Here is a 22,575-nt window from a genome sequence, read left to right as displayed (position 1 = left end):
TGCAAAATTATTACATTTCTTGGAGGATGAAATGAAAAACAATTGTTACATGGTTTGCATTATGTTTTCAGTAATCAGATTAAATGTTTTCTTTCCTTCTAGTCTCCCAAATCAGCATTTATTAGTGCTGCAAAAAAGGCAAGATTAAAGTCCAATCCTGTCAAAGTGCGATTCTCTGAGGAGGTCATCATCAATGGCCAAGTGTCGGTGAGTTTAGTGTCACCTGCTTTGTCACTGAAAGGGTCACTGAGGTAGGAGCTTAGCATTCAAGAAGTCAGTAGTTTTACTAGAATGAGCAATTGAAGCTGGTTGTTGTTGTTCACAGGGATTTTGAATCTCAGGCATATAAAGGGCTTGACAGATCACCACGTTGTAACTCGGGCCCCTCTAACATAGCTAGAATGTGTGATAATTCAGTGTTGCCTAGAACATGTTTAGGATGAGAAACCTCTCTGCTTTGCACAAGAGTTCATGTGATCTGCATGCACTTACGTGCCTCATTAATATTGAGTAAAACAGTCCTCTTTGAGACATCCACTGATTTCTTCCTGTTGGGTCAACTAAGCATTATTCCATGAAATAGACCATCATGTATCTTGAGAAAAGTACTATGTTTCCCTTATCAAAAAGTTATAATCTTTGAACTTATAAAATGCCAAAGAAATTAAAACAATGGAAAGGTTTTGTATATGCAACCAAAAGTGAAGAAATAATGCTCAGATCACCGATATAGGTCTTAAAAGAAAGCATGACTGCACAAGCATTTCATTGATCTTCAGAATGAATCATGCAAACATCAATAGAATAAATTTTTCCCAAAAAAATAGGGTAGTTTTTACAAATCTTTTGTCCAAGGGACTACATTTGGGGGGTCTTAGAAATGCCAGATTTTGTTATTGAGTTTTGTTGTTGCTATTGGTGTGGTTTAAATGAATTCACAGGGATAATATCTCATCTGTGATATTTTGTTATTGGTCACAAACTCTTTCCTGAGGTTAATACTGGATCTGAGTTGGAAGATGTAGGCCTGCACATGCTAGTCAAGGCACTTATGAGTCTTCTAGTCAATTTATATAGATGCCAGGGATTTAGCTAGTTGGGCTGTCAAGACTATTGTGACACTTAAGGAAAAGGGCCTCAGGCTGTCACTGTGTTCCCTATGGGCATTTTCTGCTGCCCTGTGAATGTGGTCTGTTCTGCTTACTTGGTGAATCCCCATCATTCTGGATGCAGGGTGACCATGTATTAGCTATTCACAACAATCTGTCCCAGTTGAAAGATGGAAGGTTACCGGCACAGAAGGTTACAGTACATCTCAGAAGGTCATCTGAAATTGCCTTTTTTCCCCAGAGTTTCTAGGCATGAGATTGGGCATTTATAGAAGGAATATGATTCTAGAAGATGTTGCAGCAATGTCAATTCATCCCTGAACATAGCAGGGCTCATAAGAGTTGACTAGTATATAAGGACAGTTCTGAGAGCCAAACATATTAACCTCTACTGCCTTACTACAGGCCTATGGATGCTGGACCTTCAGTCACATGTCTGCTCTTCAGCCTTTGTGACCTCTTCACTCCTACTCTATCCCAGCTCTTCGAGGTTATAGGATGCCATTTCACCCAGATGCGAATCCAGATTTACTCAATGAATTGGGTTACAGGAAAGTCATGTGGAAAGTTCATGGAAGTAGATAGGAAAGGCAGAGAAAGAAACAGGCATGTGAAAGGCACAGGTTGCATTTTTCTGGACTGTAAGTTACTGGCAAACATTTGAGTGTCTTGTTTATAGTTCCCACAATCTACAAACCAAGGGCTATATGGTTTCATGATTGCTGAGCCTCCCTCAGCCACTGTGAACTGTTGGCCAACTAAAGGCTCATAACTCAGTTCATTCCTAGGACTCATAGAACTCAAAAAACATGCCCCCTCCTCCCTCTTTCATCTCTCTCATTTCTCATGACTTCAAGTTAAAGAAAACATCTGGAATAATATATTTCTTTTTGTTGTATTCCAGGTGGCATCTCTTTTGGAGTTATTTCTAAATTGTGATCTGTTCATTGTAGACTTAATGTTTGACTCTTAACCCATTCCTTATATTTTCCTTTTGAGTTTTAGGAACATTCCTAAGTGAGTTAAAAATAGTTTCACAGAACAGATTTGCATTTCAGACTCATTAATGCTTGTGAGTCACCGTCATGACCACCACCAAGCACCAAAAGTATTACATCATACAGCATTCCTGCTAGTCCTTGTTCCACTCAGTTCATCCTGCCCTGCAAAAACCTGGGCTTTCTTGTACTTTCTAACACTGAACCTCAATTACAAAGGGGTTATTTTTAATTTTTTTTCCAATGGTGAATCTTGAGTTTTAAAAAACTCATCTGTTTCATTTTCTGTTGGGTCAGTCAGGTGTATCCTTTGTAGCTGGAAAAGAATATTGTTCTGAACTGCTTAACTCAGACACCATCACATGGACACCTTGACTGGCTTTCAAGAATATCGGTTTCTCTTTATGTTGTGATTAGAATAGACTATAGATATGTTTTGCCACTGCCCATAATAGATTTCTAATTTGACTGACCTGCAACCCTCCCACTCCTTTTCTGTTGTTAAACAGGAAACCGTTAAGGACAATTCACTTCTTTTTATGCCAAATGTTTTGAAAGTCTATCTGGAAAATGGGCAGACCAAATCATTTCGCTTTGACTGCAGCACCTCCATAAAGGTAAGATGATTTGTACCTGGGCAATGCCAGGTACAGAGTGAATTTTACATACTATAAGGCCAGAGTGGCAACACCTTCTTTCAAAATTATCCCTTTATTTCTATGGTTGTATTAGTTGCTCCCATATAAGGTCACATATGAATATTTAAAATCAAACAAAGAAAAACTTAAACAAAGAAGGTTCTGCTGGTTTTTTTAACCTCCTTGTTGTTATGAAACAATGTAATATGTTCACAGTAAAGAAACACTAAGGCTAGTCATTTTAATGCAACTGCAGATTAATTAAAATAGTGTGACTGTCACCAAGAAGGTTTGGCACCCTGCCCAAAGCCAGCATGGTTTCTCAGTAATGTCAGCCACCAAGAAGATTAAGATGTTAGCTGCTAATTGAATATCTGCTACTTTGGTGTCCAGCAAAAACAAAGGGTAGAATAATGTAAAGATTAGTTACTTTTAATTACTGTAACTGATTTCATGGGAATAATGCATAAAAAGTCAGAAAGAAAGCATGCTTCTTAGGAGAAGGTGTAGAAAGGAAGTGTCACAAAGCAATCCTATGATTTCAGAACCACAGGTGAATTTTACATAAGAGGTATTATAGCAAAGCATACCCCTTATTTTCCCCATGCTTCCTTCATGGAAAAGAAAAGTGCATATTCTTTTTTATTATTGGACAAAAGTGCATTCAGAAATTAAGTGCTCCCTAATGCTTCATCAGCCTAAAATAGGTTTTCTTCAAATGGCACAGTAAAAAAGATTTTATGGAGATACAATACTACCTAATGATAATCTGTACAATCCTCTAGCAAGAGAATATCGACTCAGTTAAAAATGTCTGTCAGTAGTCAATCCCTAATTGTAATTTTTTAAGTTAATCAGCATAGACCTCACATGTGGAAGCATTTCTACAAAGGCCCACTGTAAACTCTTATTGTCATGATACCAGCAAGCAGTTTGTCTTGAATTGCTTTAAATATGTAGTTATTTAGTAGGCAATAGAGTGGACAATATTAGTAGATTCACGTTGGAACATTAAGTCATTTTCAATCATTCAAGGTGATTTTAACTTCCTTCATATGAGAAGGCTAATTTTAAATGGTGATGACTGACAAAGTTCTTTTACTTTTTCCTTTTCAATACCAATTTACAGTGAGATGTTAATATAATTATTGATTGACAAATTTTTCCAGGAACAGGCCAAATAATAAATACTTTAGGCTTTGTGAATCATTTGATTATTACAGCTGCTCAGTCCTGTCTTTGCATAAGGAAAGTATCCATAGACAGGTAGGTTTGGGAAATTCTCAAGACTACCCTCAGGTTTGATAATTCATCTAAAGAATTGACAGAACTCAGCAATTCGTTGGCTCAGTTACAGTATATTACAACAGAATGGAAAATGAAATCAGCAGTGGGAGAAGGTGCAGAGGAAGGGTCCAGGAGAGATCAATGCAGAGCATCCAGGTGTCATCTCCTCATGGATTGCTCACAATGCTCAATTGTCCCAGAAATGATATGTGACAGTATGAATGAAGTACTGTAAACCAAGGAAGCTCACCTGAACCTTGGTATCCAGAGTTTTTATTAGGGGTTTGCCATGTAAACACACCTGGCTGACCATATGGCTGAACTTAGTGTTTAACCCTTCCAGATGTCAAGCTGATATTGCATCATCCAAGGCCCCTACCATAAATGTCATTGTTAGCAGAGACCAGGTGGTCTATTGCCCAGGGCCTAGGTTAAACAAAAATGTTCTTGTCATGCAGGACATTCCAAGGGTTGAGAAGTTACTTCCCATAAGTGGAAGCAAAGGGTCACATCTTTGTTTAGGCAAGGTTAGTCTGTTAATGCAGAGATGATATGTGAACAAATGGGAATGTCTGGATTGGGCCCAAGAGCCATAGTTTGCAGACCCTTAAACTAACCCATATGGCTATATTATTACAACTTTCTCTCTAACACTATGGCCTTTTATTGTTACTAACTGGTCAGCTCCTTGCCACTGAAACCCCTACCCCACCTGAAGCTACAGGTAAAGACTTGGATGGATTTCTTAACAGAAACAGATCTAAATTTAAGAAAGCTCTGTTGTTAATTCCCTCTGGCCTCTTTATTATAGGAACCCACACTAGACCAAGTTTGATTTCCCCAAGGACTGCAGATGACAATGAGAAGACAGGGAACAATGCAGAGTTCACATCAAATTCATCTTATCTTATCTTGTACCTAACAGCCATATTATCACAATAGATAATGGCTGGTAGGTGTAAAATAGAAATAGTACAGTTATGAAAGAATATAACACCGTTTAATAAAAATAGCCAAAATTCTTGCTACAGAGTTATAATAGGAAAAAAACTATGGTTATCAATTTTCAGTGTCCTCCCTAGTGGTTGAGGAGAAGGTTTTATAAAGTATATGTTGCCATACAAAGGCTGGTTTTGTTTTCTCTTTCCTGGGCCTTGTATAGAAATTATGATGCAGAAATATTTTTGGTGAAATTCAGCATAGTCAAGGCATTTCTACTGAATGACTTTTGTTTGGGTCATGGATGGGTGAATATGGCATTTTCCATATTTTTTAGTGCATCATACTTTTACATAGTATTGGGATGTGTTGTTTCATATTTGTTTGGATATGAGAATTTTGTTTTAAGAGGGCCTGAAGAAATTTTAAAGGGCCACAGGGAAGAATCAAAACATCGGAAAAGTCAGTAAAAGAAAACTTTATGTACAGCACGTTTCTCAATCTTGACACTATTGGGATCAAAATAGATAATTCTTTGCTATAGGTCTGCCCTGTGCATTATAAAATGTTTAGAAGCATTCCTGGTCTCTATATATTTGATGCAATTAGCATCCCCACCCAGCCCCATTGTGACAACCAAAAATGTCTCCAGAAATTTCCAAATGTTTTTGTGGGACAATATTTTCCCAGGTTGAGAATAATTGCTCTACAGGAATTTTAGCATCTGAATATAAGTTTTCTTGAAGAGGAATTATTTTCTACCAAGTACATGAAAAAAATAAAGATTGAGAAGATTCACTTTGCATTGCAGGAAATGTGTATATGTATATATTTGTATATGGAACACTTTTCAGATGATAAATGTTTAATTCTACAAATGATTACTGACAAAACTTGTTCATTCCACCTTCCCCACAGATGTAAAATAAATATACATAGTTATGGTGCCCTGACTCTGTGCCAAATGGTGTTTTAAAAAATGTGTTCTACATATAAACTCATTTAATTCTTATAATCCTTTGCAAGGCAGGCATTATTTCTCATCCCCAGTTTACATATAGGAAACCTAAGATACTTAGAAATTAAAGAACTTGTCCAATGATGCACAACTAGTAAGAAGTAGAGGGTTAGGGTTGTGGCTCAGTGGTAGAGTGTTTGCCTAGCATGTGTGAGGCACTGAGTTTGAGTCTCAGCACCACAAATAAATAAATGAATAAAATAAAGGTCTATCCACATCTGAAAAAATATTTTTTTTAAAAAAAGTAGAGCTTGGATTAGAAACCAGACTCTCCAGAGTCTATTTTCCTCACCCTTCCCATATTCCTATACAGAAAGGTAGACCATGTGCCAGCAAGCTCATTGTATAAAGGGCCAGATAAATATTTCAGGCTTCCTGAGCCATTTCTCAACTCTGTTGATGAAGCATGTGAAAGCAGCCATAGATAACAAAGAAATGGGCATGACTGTGTTCCACTAAAACTTTATTTACAAAAATAGGTGGTAGATTTAGCATGCAGGCCATATTTTGCCAACCCCTGTAGTAGACCACTTTCAAAGCTGCTTTAATCACTACCTCATATAGAAGGAGATTTGAACTAACTACATGACACCATCTGTTGACAACCTTTCAAATTTAGACCTGACATGGTAGGTAAGCTCCTTCTGTAGCTATGTACCTCTCTGTCTTTAACTCCATAAAGATATGGGGTGCTTGGGAGGCCAGGAAAAGGCTAAGAGAAGGAAGGCCTTATTTTTATACTTTTTTTGAAGCATTAAATTTCACAATCAACCAAAGATATGCAATTTCAATATGTAAAGCTTAAATATGTAACACTTTCCAGTCATGATAGACTTTAAGAACGCACCTTTAATTTTGATCTCTTTATGTCATGGTTTCCTCTATAAGGATGTCATCTTAACCCTTCAAGAGAAGCTCTCCATCAAAGGCATCGAGCATTTTTCCCTCATGCTGGAGCAGAGAACAGAAGGGGCTGGCACCAAGCTGCTCTTGCTTCATGAACAGGAGACACTTACTCAGGTCTGTTAAAGTATATCCTCAAGTGTTGATGTTACTGGTAAGAGCAGAGCCCAGCTTGCAGTCCCAGAATGTCCCTTCCTTTAATACTTTCAATGTAGTAATAGCATCCCCTGTTCTCACTGAAGGAACCACTGGCATTCAGAATGCATTTTACACCTCAGGAAGTATGATTCCCTTTTTGTCAATCTTTCATAGACCATCAGTTGGTCTTCCAAACAGATTCATCAAAGACTCAGCAGCTACTAGTTGAGAATATAGCTCTGTAGGATTATATTTTATGTTATTGCAATGACTTGTTCACCTGTTTTGATCATTGATCTCTTTAAATCATTAAAAAGAAGTGGTTTCTGAGATTATGTAAATGAAGTGAAAATCACATTTAGTTGTTTTAAATTCTGGATACATAATTAAAATTGTTTTGGGAAACCTAAAATCTCTGCCCCAGTCCTGCCCGCTATAAATATGGGATGTATCAATGTGTCCCAGTTCCTAGTTACCAAGATGCAACCCCCATCTGTTCTCTGGGGAGACAAGCAGGCTGCTTGGCTGCTGAATTCAGCATAGCATCCTCATTTGTCTTGTAATTCCACATGAAAGGAGTCTTTGTTGACTATCTAAGGAATCTCACAAATTCCTCTTACTTGTGAGAATTCAGTGATAATGGAACTTTAGAGAGAGGTAATGAAAGGATACCAGGAGCTGATGCACCAAGATACCACCAGATGGATGGATGGGCAAAAACTGCCATCACACTAAAGTGCTTCTTGCTTGTGTCAAAATTAGAAACTGGTGTCCTACACATTGGATCCTGCAAATAATTCCTGATTCTCTTAACTTGGTCCAATTGAATGTAATGAATTGGGAAATTGCCATTTGTGTTGATTTATATTCCTCTTCAAAACTTGACCTACTATTTCTATCAGATTTAAATCAACCTATACATATATTAAATCATTTCTAATGACTGTTTACTATCTTAACCTATGCCAAAGCACTCTTGAAAATTGAGTTATTTTTGTGCATTAATATGAGGTAATAACCCCTGTTATAGAGAATCCCTCAATTGGAAGCTCAGCATCTACATCTGAGTTTGGAATGCATGTGGTTTATTTGGAAGGAGATTTTGGGAAATCCTGGAGGAGGAATGAGGGAGGGGATGGAAACAATTGGGAAGTCAATAAGGACTATAATATCAAGCCAGTTTCCACTGCAGACAACTAGAGCTCACTCCAACTGAGGAACTATGGGAGAGAGTGTAAAATACACATCAGAAGTATCCCATCCAGTGGGTGAGGTAGCTGGGGCATTTTTCCACCACTTCATGGTCTGATATTGATGACAAGCTGCATCTGAGGAGAGTTACTCCCTGGTTATTCAGGTTTGCCCTGTGCTATCAGATGGTCGCAGGTATTTGCAGCTAATAGCTTTTAGCCTGTAGCAGTAAGTTACAAGGGAATGTGGACAGACAATCAGTTAGTATGAGTCTAATGAAAGCCCCACAACTTTATCTTACAATTTATACCTTCTCTACTTATGTCTACTACATAGGCTTCATGGAATGTGTCACGCTGATTTATTGAACAAAGATTCTTTAAAAGTCTCTTCTTGTTCTAGGTAACCAAAACTTAAGAAAATTTATTTAGATATCCTGAAACAAACCAGTTATGCATCTTTGAAATAAATGTGATGCAATTATTGCAATTTCTGAGCAGGGTAAAATTTGGTTTAATGTAAATATTTGTATGAAGTCTTATGATCCTACAAAGGGCTATCTTTTCTCCTATCTTTACCTGTTTACCCCCTCATGTACTGGGCTTTCCTGGGATCAGTTCTTTAATAAGTCCCTTGCATAGAAGCCCTCATCTACAAGCCTGCTTCTGCGAAACTCAACCTAAGTAACAAGGTAAGATGCAGTTTTAGGGCATAAGTATTCATGATAAATACTAAAAGAACTTTATTTCTTTCCCTGGTGTAGAAAGAAAGTTAACTTTACTCTCCTCTGTCCCTCAGCCATCTCTCAGATGGCGCTGAAAGGTTATTGTGTGATGGGTTTACTCTTCCAGGTGACACAGAGGCCCAGTTCCCATAAGATGAGGTGTCTTTTCCGAATTAGCTTTGTCCCAAAGGATCCAATTGACCTGTTAAGGAGAGATCCAGTTGCTTTTGAGTATCTCTATGTTCAGGTATGTGAAAATTTTAACATGTTTTATATGAAGGTTGTGGAATAAATTAACTTTTTACCCCCGAGTTTTGGGGGGAATCTTTTCTTCTTTGTCCCCATCCTAAGTTCAATTAATTATAAAGCAATTATGTGGTGATACTTTATTTTTACATTTGATTTTGAAATAATTTCATATTTACAAAAACGTTGTAAAAGTAGTTACCTACTCCTTCCACTCAAGTTCACTGATGATTAATATTTTATCATATTTATTAGTGTGGATATGTGTTCCCTGTCTTTCTTTCCATAGGAATATACACATACATGTTTTTTCTAAATCACATGAAATGTAAATACCAAAATCAAGTGTTTACACCTACATACAGTATGTATTTTCCAGTAACCTGAATGTTTTCTTATATGATCATTGTACAATTCACAAGATCAAGAAATTTAACATTGATGTTATTTCCATTATCTCATCTGTAGTCCATATCCAAATTATGCCTATTGTCCCACAAATGTTCTTTTTATCAATTTTTATCTGAAACAGAATGCACAGCAGGATCTCATTTTGCATCTAGTTGTCATTTCTCTCTAGTCTCCCTATATCTGGAACATCACTTAGCCATTCTTTGACTTTAGGACCTTGAGAGTCTTGAGGTGTACTCATCAGATATTTTGTAGAAATCTCTCAATTTTGGTTTCTCTGATGTTTTCTTATGATTATATTGAGGTTATACATTTTGGAAAGAACAAGATGAGTGACTTTGTGTCCTCCTCAATGTATCACATCAGGAAGCATATGATGGTGGTTTATCCCCTTATTAGCAAGGCTAATTTTAACTCTCAGGTGGTATTTTAAAAATTTATCCTCCCCAAAGTTACTACTTTTTCTTTCGTAATTAATAAGTAATTTGTGGAGTCACTTTGCAACTCTCTTATTATCCTGTATCTCATCAAATTCTTACCCACTATTTTAGTAATAATTTACAATTATTCCTTGAAGCTATTATTATTATCATGGTAGAAAATGATATGTCTAATTCTATGATTTCTTCTTCACCTATATTAATTTGCATGATATACTAAGAAATAGTTATCCCTTCTCTTTTATTTACATATCTACTCATGTACTTATTTGGTGCTTAGATTGTTCTGAAATATTGTGATATTTATTATACTGGATTATTAATTTTCAGGTAATAAAATTTTAAGAGAATCATATCCTTTATAGACTATCTATCTGATATTTGATTCTAGGATATAATTTTCCCAAAAGCAAAAACTTCCAGGAGTAGCTGGCACAGTTTGTCCCAAAAGAAATGTATTCAATTTACTATTTAGGAGATGATCCTATACTTTTCTATAATAGCATCCTATTACTCTCATTTAAATTTCCAATAAGAAACAAACATTTGTTAATTCTTAGTAGTTGATACACTAGTATTGGATTTATTTCAAAGCTTTTGTAATCCTCAAACATTGGATAGGAAAAAAAGGGAGATAGAACATAGAAGAGAGATATAGACAAGATAGATATTGGAAGTTAGAAATGGTGACATGAAGTGACAATAAGCCCGAGAGATAAGAAATTATGTCAGAGAAAAAAGTAGAACATATGAGAACATTCTCACAGATGGGGAGCCCTGGGGGAAAGGCCAAACTTTCGCCACTTCAGTGGTCTTTGGAAGAGACTGTGGTATTTACAGCTCAATAAGATGATTGATATTCATGAAGATAACCCTGAACCATTAGAGTACGTCAAATCCTGTTCAGTTCATACTCTGTTTATCAAGGGAAAAAATGTGTAATGTGTTTTCCACTCCAAACAGTGAGACTGTCATGTTTTGAGTGTTTTAAATGTTAAACTAGGTCACCTGGACCCTTTATTTGTCAACAATGTTCCCTATACCCCAACAGGTCAGGGAACCCAGACATGACAGCAAGAAACAAAGCCTGAGTCTCTGCTAATCTGTTACTGCATCTTTCCCCATATCCCTGCTGAGAACCAACCCAGGGCTCAACCACAGCAGCTAAGACTACATGCTTCATTTATTAGCTCATTAGTTGCAAATAAGAAGTTACAGGTGCCAGTCACACCATAGCTGTAGACAAATACATTTGGTGATTGTTTTCTATAATTATATATGCACTCAATTGCAGGATGGTGCTTTAAATTCATCTGACTCTACTTCTGTTCAAACATAACAAGTGCATTATTACATTTATGAAAGAATAACATGCTGTGTTTGTCAGGAAGGGGAGACCTCTTAAGTAGACAAAGAGAATCTTAAACCTAATTTAAGATGTGTTTGCTCAAATATAATGCATGGAGATCTTTCTTACTCAAAGACATGTCTTTTATACCTGTGGGACTAGCCTCAGAATGGGAAAAGTTGTCTGGAGATCTTACCTAGGGACTAGCAGTAAAAGACTAATGTTTCTGCTTTCCTGCCTTTGGTGCTGTGTAGGTGGTGGATTAGCTACCTCTTGAAGGAGTAGCCAGCAGGGGAGATGGATAATCATATATGGTAGGCAATAGAGACCACAATAAAGCTGTTATCATCTTATATATCCTCCACTGAGAATAGGAAATGAAATTTTCTTTGCCTCAGACTCTCTATGCTGAAATGCTCATATCACAGAACGTGTGGTGTATCTAAAATAACATATCTGTCTGATATAAGAAAACAGGTCTGCAAAGTGGTGTCTGAGTGATGGTGATTTTAAGACACTAAAAGGGTGCAATGAAATTAACCTAGAGAACTAAAAAATAAGCAGAAACAATGTATATCACTATATAAAAATAAACAAAATCACTTTTACTTAGCCGGCTCCTAACAAGGGCAGTCACCATGGACTAGATGAGGCATGATGATAAAAACAGATTTAGAGTGATGATATCTATTAATGTCCTAGTTATTAATGGCCCTTGCAGATTTTAGCATATATATATACACCCACACATACACACACAGATATATATATATTAGCATATATAAATCAACAGTAAATTCTATTAATCTGGACTATTCTAATTCATAATTATGATAGGCTATGCTGACATTTTCCTGTCTTCTATGTATTAAGAAAAAGATTGCTACACCAACTAGTAAACAAGATGTGACTTAAGAGACTCCAAAATGTTTTCAAATACTTTAGAGGTATTGGCTTATTTTTAAAACCTAAAGTTAATTACAAATGAATATTTCATAGATCAAAAGACCTCTGTTTAGCAGAACTGATTGCCATTCACTTGTGTAACTATTTTAAGTAATATACTTAAGAGTAATAGAATGACTAATATATATATACATATATATAATTCAGATTTCACAATAATTCTCAAGGATCCCTCTGAACTATTTATATAATTGACAAACTGCCTTCTGAAAAAAAAATCACCCGGAAGTCTGGTTAAATATGGGGTAAAACAGGGATGGGAAAAATGGTTCCAGTCACAACTCTTAAGAAAAGTAATAGTGATGAATCATCTTTATAAAGCATGTTCCACTTTATTAAACAGCCTCACAGGCATCATGAAAGCCTTGTGATTCAATTATTAATTCTAAAGTTAGTTGTTGTGAGAGTTTAATAATTTTTCACATAAGAAAATTGACACTCAAGAGAAATGAAATGCCATTTCCAAGGTCATTTGATTAGTAGCTGACAAAGTCTGGCATCAAACCTGAGATTTTGTCTCTGAATTCTGTGCAAAAATCATCTGTTTTAAATCCATTATGTAATAGCAGTCATTGAAGAAAGTGATTTATCAAAATGGTTTATAAAAAAATGAATTCTTCAGGCACCCGGCACTGTGCGCCAAGTAGTTTCCTTCCTCCTATCCTTCATGGGACTCTATAAAATGACCCTATCGAGGCTGTTACTCCCTTGGATCCCATAGGGACAATCCTGAGCATTTGGAAATAATTGGTAAACCAAATCTAGCAAAACAAAATGGCAGCCATGTGTGGGGGTACATGCCTGTAATCACAGCAGCTTGGGAGGCTGAGGCAGGAGGATTGCAAGTTCAAGGCCAGCCTCAACAACTTAGCAAGGACTTCAGCAGTTTAGCAAGACCCTGCCTCAAAACATAAAACAGGCTAGGGATATGGTTCAGTGGTTAAGCACCCTTGGCTTCAATCCCTAGTACAAAAGAAAAAAAAAAAATGGCAGCCTGGGATTGCTTTCAGAGACTTCCCTAACTAAGACTCCCTAGCTTCTGCCTAGTGACAGAACTACTTCCAACAAGGGGTCTCCTGTATTCCAGGTAGCTTTAAGATTTTATCTGGAAACAAAGGTCAAAGAGCACACTAGGGATGGAACGGTAAGAAAATGTGGATTCACTCTTAGCAGTGAAGCAACAGGCCAGAAGACATGCATCCATCACAGGTGGACAGAATATGCATCATATAGTGCCAACACAGCATGGGTTAAGTATGCAAAGTGTCAAAATTGTATGCAGAAGCCAAAGAGTGGTACATGTTCCCATTTTAGTAAAATCAATATATGAAGTGATTATAAATGTGCTTCTCTTGGAGAGGAGGCAAACAAATCCTGACATAGGTTTCCATTTGAAGTCTTCTTGGGACAAAGCAAAGAATAAAGAAAAGAAGAATGTTAAGAGAAAGGCTAAATGTATTCTCTACACCAAGAACTCAGTTTTCCATAACAAAAATAAGTAAACATATATGCAAATCATTCTTAAGCAATGCTGTGCTTCAGTCAACATTTAGCTTACTGCTTTGCTCCTAACAAGTGAGAACCCTACTCTAAGATCAAACTCTTGCGGTCTACAGGACTTTGCACTTTCTAACACATTCTCGGCCACCCTTTAATTTGATCTTTACAACAGATCCTGTGAGTTAAGTGTTCTCCATTTTACAGGTGTACAAACTAATGCCTGAAGATGTGGAATGAGTACCACAGAGTTAAACATTTGAAGTAGCAGGACATTCAAATGAATGGAGGATTTGAATAGCTGACCTTTAGAGTGTGCTCCCATGAGGCAGTGGTGTGAATCCCCATTACACAGATGAGTTAACTGAAATCATAGGTGTACAGGCTAATGAGGCAAGGTTTCATACACAGGTAGCCATTGGCAAAGCCAGGACTGCAGAACAGTTGGGTGGAAGTCCAGAGCTGCCACATCTAATCAACTTACTAATTCTGCCTCCCTGAAGCTGCTCTAGATTGTCAGGAAGAGGGAGGGGCAGAGAAGAATGCTGTTGGTGACAATAGTTAACCTGTAAGAGCATTTACAGCTTACCAGTACTATTGACTTTACATTAACTCAGTTAATCCTCAGCACAACCTGTGACTATTGGTGCTTCCCCCACTCCATTTATAAAAGGGGAAACGAAGGCACTGACAAGTAAGGAACTTGCCCAAGTTCACATCCCCTAGGAAATGGAGGAACAAGTTAGGAACCTAGGATTTCAATTCTTACAGTCTAACTCCAAAAACCAATTATGCTATCAATGCTTCTCGTTTTCAGTGGCAGCACCTGCGTTTGGAAATTTCATTCCTAAATTCCTAATTATTTTTACAAAAAGCTAAATATTTAAATAACAGCTTGTCGATGAATGTTAAATGTTTTGTATGGTCTCTGTGTTTGTGCGTGCAGTTAAATACTGACGCGGTTCCAAGCAGCACGGTGGAATGTTTCCACTTTTAGCTTCCTCGCCTTTGAAGTGAAGGTTGAAAACGTTGGGGAAAATGCGTGTCACCTGTTCCTCTAAGGCAAAGCGGGGCGGCCCATTCTCTGACGAGCTGCGCCCTCTGCTGGTCTCTTCGCAGAGCTGTAACGATGTGGTTCAGGAGCGATTTGGGCCGGAGCTGAAATACGACATAGCTCTGCGGCTGGCCGCCTTACAAATGTACATCGCAACCGTTACCACCAGGCAGACGCAGAAAATCTCGCTCAAATACATCGAGTAAGTGTTGGCTCTCAGCGTCATTTCAGAGACAGAGATGCTGCCTCCTTAACACCTCACTGTATTTTTGATCTTTATTTCCAAAATTGATATTGCTTGTAGCAGAACATTTGTTAACCAGAGGCAAAATGTATGAATATCATGTCCCTTTTGTGGTGGAAGACATCCATTACTTACATAATTCACCTTTAGAAATTGTAGTTAAAATAAGGGTCATATTTAAAATGAAGTGTACATTTTTAAGTTCCTAAAAGGTTTGGGTTCCAAGCCAAGCTTTAGTCTCAGTGCCTTTCAGGCACCAACTTGTTTAATTTTCACAATGTCCCTCAGAGAGCAGTGGGATTTTAGCTTCATTTTACAGATGAGCAAACTGGAAGCATAGAATGATTAGGTAACTTGCCCAAATCACAGGGTCATTTACTGGAAGGGGCAGGGTTTGACCAAATGCAGAGGAAGCCCTTATTGTGCTACAGTTTGCATGATGGACCAAGGTACCTGTGTTTGCAAAGTGTCTGCATAGGCCGAGATCACTTGAGATGGTCAAAATGCAGTATCAAAGTAATGCCACAATCAGGAAGCACGGTACTTATAATGAAAACTAAAGTGGTTGGAAAGGATGACACAAACAATCTTTACTTTGTGAATCACATCTTGTTTGGAAACTAAATGCATTCTCTTGCTGAATCTGCCATTCAACTGCTTCTGTAGACTTCTTTGGCCAGGGAGGATCCCTTCGTCTTAGAAAAAAGATAGTATTTGTTGCCTTCAGTTGATGAGTCTAATTAAGGGAGTCTATTTAAGGGTCATCCTTTAAAAGGGAGGGCTCTGATCCCCTGGAGGTGATTCAGAAGCCTAAATCAACCTCAACTTACTTCATGCTGGCAGTTCTTTATGCTAAGAAACTGGAACACTCATATTTCAGAGTTCATGACCAGGCTGAAGGCACATCTTCATGTAATGCTTAATGTTGCCTTGAATTTCTCCCCATCCCCACCTCCAAGGGATGTGCAAACTAACAATAATATCACCTTCCAAAGAAACCTCCCATGGGCTGCCTATAAAATAACATGATGCCAGGTTAACCCACCTGGGGAAAAAAAATGACTTTTCTCATGAACCTGTGTTGGAAAGTATTTGAACTCCAATTTGCTGTCTTCACTGCTACTATTCTGGCAACTCTCAATTCACCCATTGATGCCTGGGAACAAACTCTCATATGCAGTTGGAGTCTCAATCCACTCCTCCCAGATGGTTTCTTTTCCCCTTGCCACACACCTGCAGTGACTGTAGCCCTAGAGAGGCACAGCTCACAGAGAGGTCTCAAACTCAGCTGGACACATTCACACCTTTTTCCACTCCCCTTTCTGAAGTTCTTAGAGACGAATGAAACTGGCTGCCATTTGAAAAGATGACCCGCACAACCTGAGCAGATCTTCAGACAATTAAGATGCATTTCTGTTCCTACTCTCTTGTATCCACATTTTCCCAGGTTGAACATTGTACAGTCAAAAACCTCTCAGAGTTAGCTAGCTTGACTAAGAATCTTGCAGAGTCTATAATAATGTCATCATCAATTCCTTCACCCAACAAATATTCATTGAGCATCAAGGAACTTCTGGTCTAATTGTAAAGATATGAAAAGTATTATTTAAAATAATAATTCCAGGCTGGGGACATAGGTTAGTGGTAGAGTGCTTGTCTAGCATGAATGAAGCCTGAGTTTCATCCCCAGTACCAAAATAAATCAATAATTAATTAGTGATAAATGTAGAACTAAAAGGTCACCCACAAGAGTGCCAATAATGGATTAAAATAATAAGTACGAGTTGAGGAAGAGGAAGAAAATATACGAATCACAAAAAAATGCATCGTTAGCAAAGAGCATGAATGGTCAACTGGGGGAAGGTTATCTTTTTTTCTATTTTTATTCATTCTTTTTAGTTATTCATGACAATAAAATATATTGTGCCATAATTCTAAAAGCATGGAATGCAACCTGTTCCAGTTCAGTCCCAAATATTTCCCTTACCCTTCCTTCACTCTAATCTACTGATCTTTCTGCTGTTTCCTTACAGTGTTTTAAACTAGTGTCTTATTAATGTACATGAGGATGAGATCACTGTGGTATATTCATATATGTACATATGAAAGTAAGGTCAGATTCATTCCACTCATTTTTCCTATCCCATTCCTTTCTTCCCTTCATTCCCCCTTGTCTACACCTCTGAGCTTACTTCTATACTGTGTTTTTATCCCCCCTTATTTTGAATTAGCTTCTGCATATCAGAGAAAAAATTCAACCTTTGATTTTGGGGACTAGTTTGTTTCACTTAGGATGATAGTCTCCAGTTCCATCCATTTACCATCAAAGACCATAAAGTCATTCTTATAGCTGAGTAATATTCCATTGTGCATGTATCCCACATTTTCTTTATCCATTCACCTGTGGAAGGGCACCTAGGTTGGCTCCATGTGAATTAACCTGCTATGAATTGGAGTGGCTGTGTCCTTGTGGTATGCTGAATTCTTCTTACCCTTCTTGGGAGAAGACCTGGAAAAGGAGAAATACCAGAATCTTCTTGTAGGTCTTCATAATTTAGATGACACTGGTTGGGCCTACAAACAATCAGCATAGATTTCTAAGCATTCAAATATGGAACCTTCTTAGAAGAGTGTTTTAGTCATTGCTGGGGAAATGGGCTTTTGGCCAAAAATATATTTACCCAGTCCTATGTGGTTTTAGCCTTATATGTCTATACCTATGATAGATGCACACTTCCTTTCAGTACAGACAAACTCGAGGGTCATAATATGTCCCCCATAAGAGATGTTGTTGGAAGGAGTTACACATGAATTGACTGGGGCAAAAGAGAACTGTGAGTTCCTAGAAAAAGAGCCACTGAAGGGAGAATGACAAAGAAGATGGTTTCAGGGCATGAAGAAATTGCATCCATCCTTCTAACATAAAAGAGAGAGAGAGAGAGAGAGAGAGAAAGAGAGAGAGAGGCAGACAGACAGACAGACAAAAACAAAATGTGGGCAGACAGGGAGATATGATAATGGGAATAAACAAAGAGATGAAACAGGTGTTGAAAAGACAAATTCACATACATGAATGAATCTCAGAGACTAAGAAATGGGTTGGACAAAATGCCTCTTCAATTTCCATTAGTCCCCATATACCTCATTAGCATCCTTTTGGAGAGTAAGGAATGTTTTTTTTTTAATGAAAACATGTATTAATGATTAAATGATATGTTTCTTGGGTGTAAATTAAAAGTTGCTCCCCCACCTTGCCAAGAGCTCATTTGTTCCAACAAACATCAGAGTGCCATTTTGTCTTAGATAACTAATCATCACAAGAATGTAAAATTAAAAATATGCTTTTCTTGCAGGAAAGAATGGGGATTAGAGACTTTTCTTCCCTCTGCTGTGCTGCAAAGCATGAAAGAGAAGAACATAAAGAAAGCACTTTCACACCTTGTCAAAGCAAATCAAAACTTGGTACCACCGGGTAAAAAGGTATCACATTTGCATCTTAATAGAAAATAGATTTTGAAGAGGGAGGCTTGCATGCATTTTTAAAAATGTTTAAAATTAGCCCATGAATAAAATACTTAGCACCATATTTTCAGAAGGTGGTAACACCTATAACTTTTAAAAATCATTAACATATTTCTAAGACTAATGAAAAATAAATATCCTTAGGGAAACTTATCTTTTCTTACAAATTAGAAATTCCTTATTGTACGAGGTATGTACATTCATGAGCCTACCTTGTATGGCTTCTGGGACCTTGTGATTAGACAATAGAACTGCAAGAAAATTCTACATTTCCATAGCATTCTTGCTTACCATTCAGACCAGCTTAAATGCATAGCAGTTGGCAAGGGGCCCTGCAGGCAAGATCTACCTTAATTAAACCTGGGTATATCTACTATAATACTTTTGACATTTAGTAACAGTTCATCCTTTGTTGAAGGGGAAGGAAGCTGTCCTGGACATTGTGGTCTCTACCTACCAGTTGCCAGTTTTACCCCTTCCCTAATTATGACCAACAAAAATGTCCCTGTACATTGCCAGATGTGCCCTGGGGAACAAAATCACCCCTACTGACAACCATTGGATTAAATCCTACTTTTAGAGGAAAGATAAAATTATTTCTGTCACTAGTCATTAGTGTTGAAATCTTGCTATTTGTTTTTATTAAGTAGGAGAAACAAAGATGACATTTAAAAATATACTGTTGGTCAGAAAAGAAAGGTATGGTTTATAAATAATAAAAAGCAAATGATTCCAATAACCAGGAAGAGAAGGAGACTTGAATTACTAGATCTATAAAATAGGAAGCAGACTAACAACCTAAGAACACTTTCCAATTGATATTGGCTATGGAAACTTGTGTGACTCTAATGTACATCACTGTCCATGTGGGTAATTCTTTGGTCTTAGTATCAGATTCTAAACCATTTTGCCAGTTAAGGCACATTATTTCTATTCCTTTGTCCTTTTTGTCCTTGCCCCATTACATTTTTTTTTAATATATAACCAGGTTCAACACACTCTCAGCCTCCTTTAACTTACTTCCCAGTTCATGGGAGGATGTTTTTTCCCATTACAGTGAGCATTCAGCTTTAGGAATATAGTGATATTTTTCTAAAATTTCAGTTCTGATTTGCCCAAAGCTAATTTCTATTAATTGACTTGATGTGGTTTTTATGAAGCCTGACCCATTTGTCTAATAATAATTTAGGAACTACACTAAGTTCTATTTATATATGTATCACTGTCCTTCTATAAAGGTAAGCTTTTCTAGAGCTAGTAACTTGCTCTCAAAATTTGCAAAACATGTTGGGTTTTTGTATGAAGTAAGATGAGTGAGCCAGGAACAGTGGCACATGCTTGTAATCTCAGTTACTTGAGAGGCTGAGGCAAGAGGATAACAAGTTAGAGGTCAGTCTCTGCAACTTAGCAAGACCCTGTCTCAAAAATCAAAATTTTTAAAGGACTGGGAATGTACTTCAGTGGCGAGCATTTCCCTAGCACATGTAAGTCCCTGAGTTCAATCCCCAGTACCACAAAATAATAGTGATGATAATCATGATAATAATGAATGGCACTAAATAACAATTACATAAAGGATAGTACCTTTAAACTTTATCTGGATAAAATTTTATTTTAACTCATTCATGAAACTCAATAGATTCTCACAGTTGAATTAATAAAACAAGTACTTATATAGCAAGTTCAAACATTTCCACAATGATTGGAGCTCAGAAAGGTCATATTCCCTGTAAATCTGCAAAGGCCAGAAGAAACTTGAGAGGGAAGGTGTAAGAGCCTGTTTAAAAGGCTCTGCATAGATTTCAGGTGCGTATTCAAAACAGTTCCCACAAACCAGGTACAGGTGAGTCTCCTGTGCTGTGGGAGAATTTGTGTTCAACCCACCTTTGTCCCTAGTTGCAATTGGAAAGCACCACTTGTCTCTTGAAACTTCCCAATGGGCAGATGTTTCCTTGGAACATTTTATGAACTTGTTCTCACTTGTCAAGCATCTCAGTCCGCATACCCATACTTGTGAGTCCCCCATGCATTTCTCTCAGATGAATTAAGATTTGAATCTTGATGTCATGTTGCAGTCTATCATCAGGAAATCAAATACGTAGCAATTTACTTTCCTTCCTAATGAGGGGTCTCATCACAATCCATCTCCCCAGCAATAAGTTGTCCTTCCAGTTTCTCCCTTGTTTCCAGCGGGTCTTTAGCCCCAATAGAATCGACAAGTTAGCTTTCTTTTCTCTCTTCAGCTCTCCGCACTTCAAGCCAAGGTTCACTATCTCAAGTTCCTCAGTGACCTGAGACTGTATGGAGGCCGTGTGTTCAAGGCAACATTAGTGGTAATTTCTGTTTTCTTTCTTTTTATCAGAAGACGTGGTGGTCCATAAATTTTCACTGCAGACACTGTCTTGAGTGAGCTGCCCCTGATGCAAAAGCAAATCAACTATGAAACTTTCCCAGCCTTCATTTATAATTGACATCACCACAGTCTGAATATATCTGAAAAAAAAAAAAAACTGTTTAACTAGATAATGCCACTACAGAATGCCCTAGAAAAAGAAATGTGAAGAAAAAGGAGAATCAAAGGACTCTAACAACAGTTGCCTTTTAAAGCATTGAGCCAGAAGTTGCTTTCACACTAAAAAGAGAGAGAGAACTCACAAACCTCATTTCTAAAATCCTCTTGTGATCATGAATTCATTGTGTTATGATAACATTTACTTTATATATTATTCATAATTTACCAGAGCTTCAATGTGATCATATATCTGGTCCTTCTCATTGGATAATTTAGTACAATGTGACCCAGAAGTACTTTCTAAAGAAAATATAATCTTAATAAAAACAGGCTCTTAGGTTCAACTTTGCATAGTGCTTCAGAAAATGTGGGTTTTAAAATATTTTGTCACCATCTCTTCTTCAGCAGGCAGAGAAGCGCTCAGAAGTGACTCTCCTGGTTGGGCCCCGGTATGGCATAAGCCACGTCATAAACACCAAAACCAATCTGGTGGCACTTTTAGCTGACTTCAGCCATGTCAACAGGATTGAAATGTTTACTGAAGAGGAGAACTTGGTGAGGGTTGAGCTCCACGTACTAGATGTGAAGGTAAACCTTTCAAATGTTGACACGTGACCTTGGTTTGAACATCTCATTTATAATAACACTGCTGGTCTTTACAAAACAGACAAGTTAATGTGTGCAGAGCCTTAGCAATGCTATGCAGTGCAGGATAACCCACCCCACTAAGGACTGATGCTCCAGTCTTTACTGTGATTTGGAGGCAAATTGCTATACTTCTCTGGGCTTCATTTCTTCATCTATACGTGAGAAAGCAAGCTATATAATTTCTAGGTCCCTTTTATTTTATACTACTGAGCCATAGGCAGAGAGTAGGGGAGATTTTTCCCAACTACCTTTCTAGAATGTATGATTCACATAGAGTCAAGGAGATTTTTTCCCTAACTTTCTTTAGAATTCTCATTCCCTTTCACTAAGTTGGGTCTGTATTTGATTGCTCCTTTGGAAAATATGGGTATTTCAGTTTGTTTTCTCATGCTGTAGAAATTGGTACTGACTAAACACCTTGCCCCTAGGAATGTCATGGTCATTCTATTTAGAACAACCATCTGAGGTTGTCCACAAAGGGCTAAACTCTACTCCCCACAGCAGAAGTTATTGGGAAATAATCTAGGTCTCCTTGTTCCACTGGCTTTGTCTTCCAGTAAATATGAGTCATTGGATTTTGCCTATGTTAATATATCTAACATTTCTATGAAGAAAAAGCACTAGACCCAAAAGGAGACAATGCCTCCAAAAAGGAGACAGTGTCAGCCAGGAGGGTTGCTCTAAGGACAATTGGAGAGGACCCAACTATACCCCCACTACCACCAGCATGGTCTGGGTAGAG

The 22,575-nt window shown here is 37.6% G+C and overlaps 1 protein-coding gene across 7 annotated transcripts in view; it reads left to right on the top strand.

Annotated features, from left to right (window-relative positions):
- Positions 1-22,575, top strand: part of FRMPD4 (FERM and PDZ domain containing 4) — a 912,953-nt gene that overhangs the window by 877,900 nt on the left and 12,478 nt on the right. For 6 of the 7 annotated variants that reach the window (XM_079123113.1, XM_079123116.1, XM_079123118.1 and 3 more), the window contains 8 exons: positions 103-207; positions 2,617-2,724; positions 6,878-7,009; positions 9,073-9,192; positions 14,973-15,109; positions 18,505-18,631; positions 20,917-21,006; positions 21,591-21,773. In XM_079123113.1, coding sequence (XP_078979239.1) covers positions 103-207; positions 2,617-2,724; positions 6,878-7,009; positions 9,073-9,192; positions 14,973-15,109; positions 18,505-18,631; positions 20,917-21,006; positions 21,591-21,773 — 1,002 coding nt within the window. The remainder of the gene's footprint in view (positions 1-102; positions 208-2,616; positions 2,725-6,877; positions 7,010-9,072; positions 9,193-14,972; positions 15,110-18,504; positions 18,632-20,916; positions 21,007-21,590; positions 21,774-22,575) is intronic. The other variant, XM_079123114.1, reaches the window with a different exon arrangement.

Source organism: Sciurus vulgaris, assembly GCF_902686455.1.
Source record: "Sciurus vulgaris genome assembly, chromosome: X".
In the NCBI taxonomy this organism is placed as follows: Eukaryota; Metazoa; Chordata; class Mammalia; order Rodentia; family Sciuridae; genus Sciurus; species Sciurus vulgaris.
This window is presented reverse-complemented; position numbering and strand designations above follow the sequence as displayed.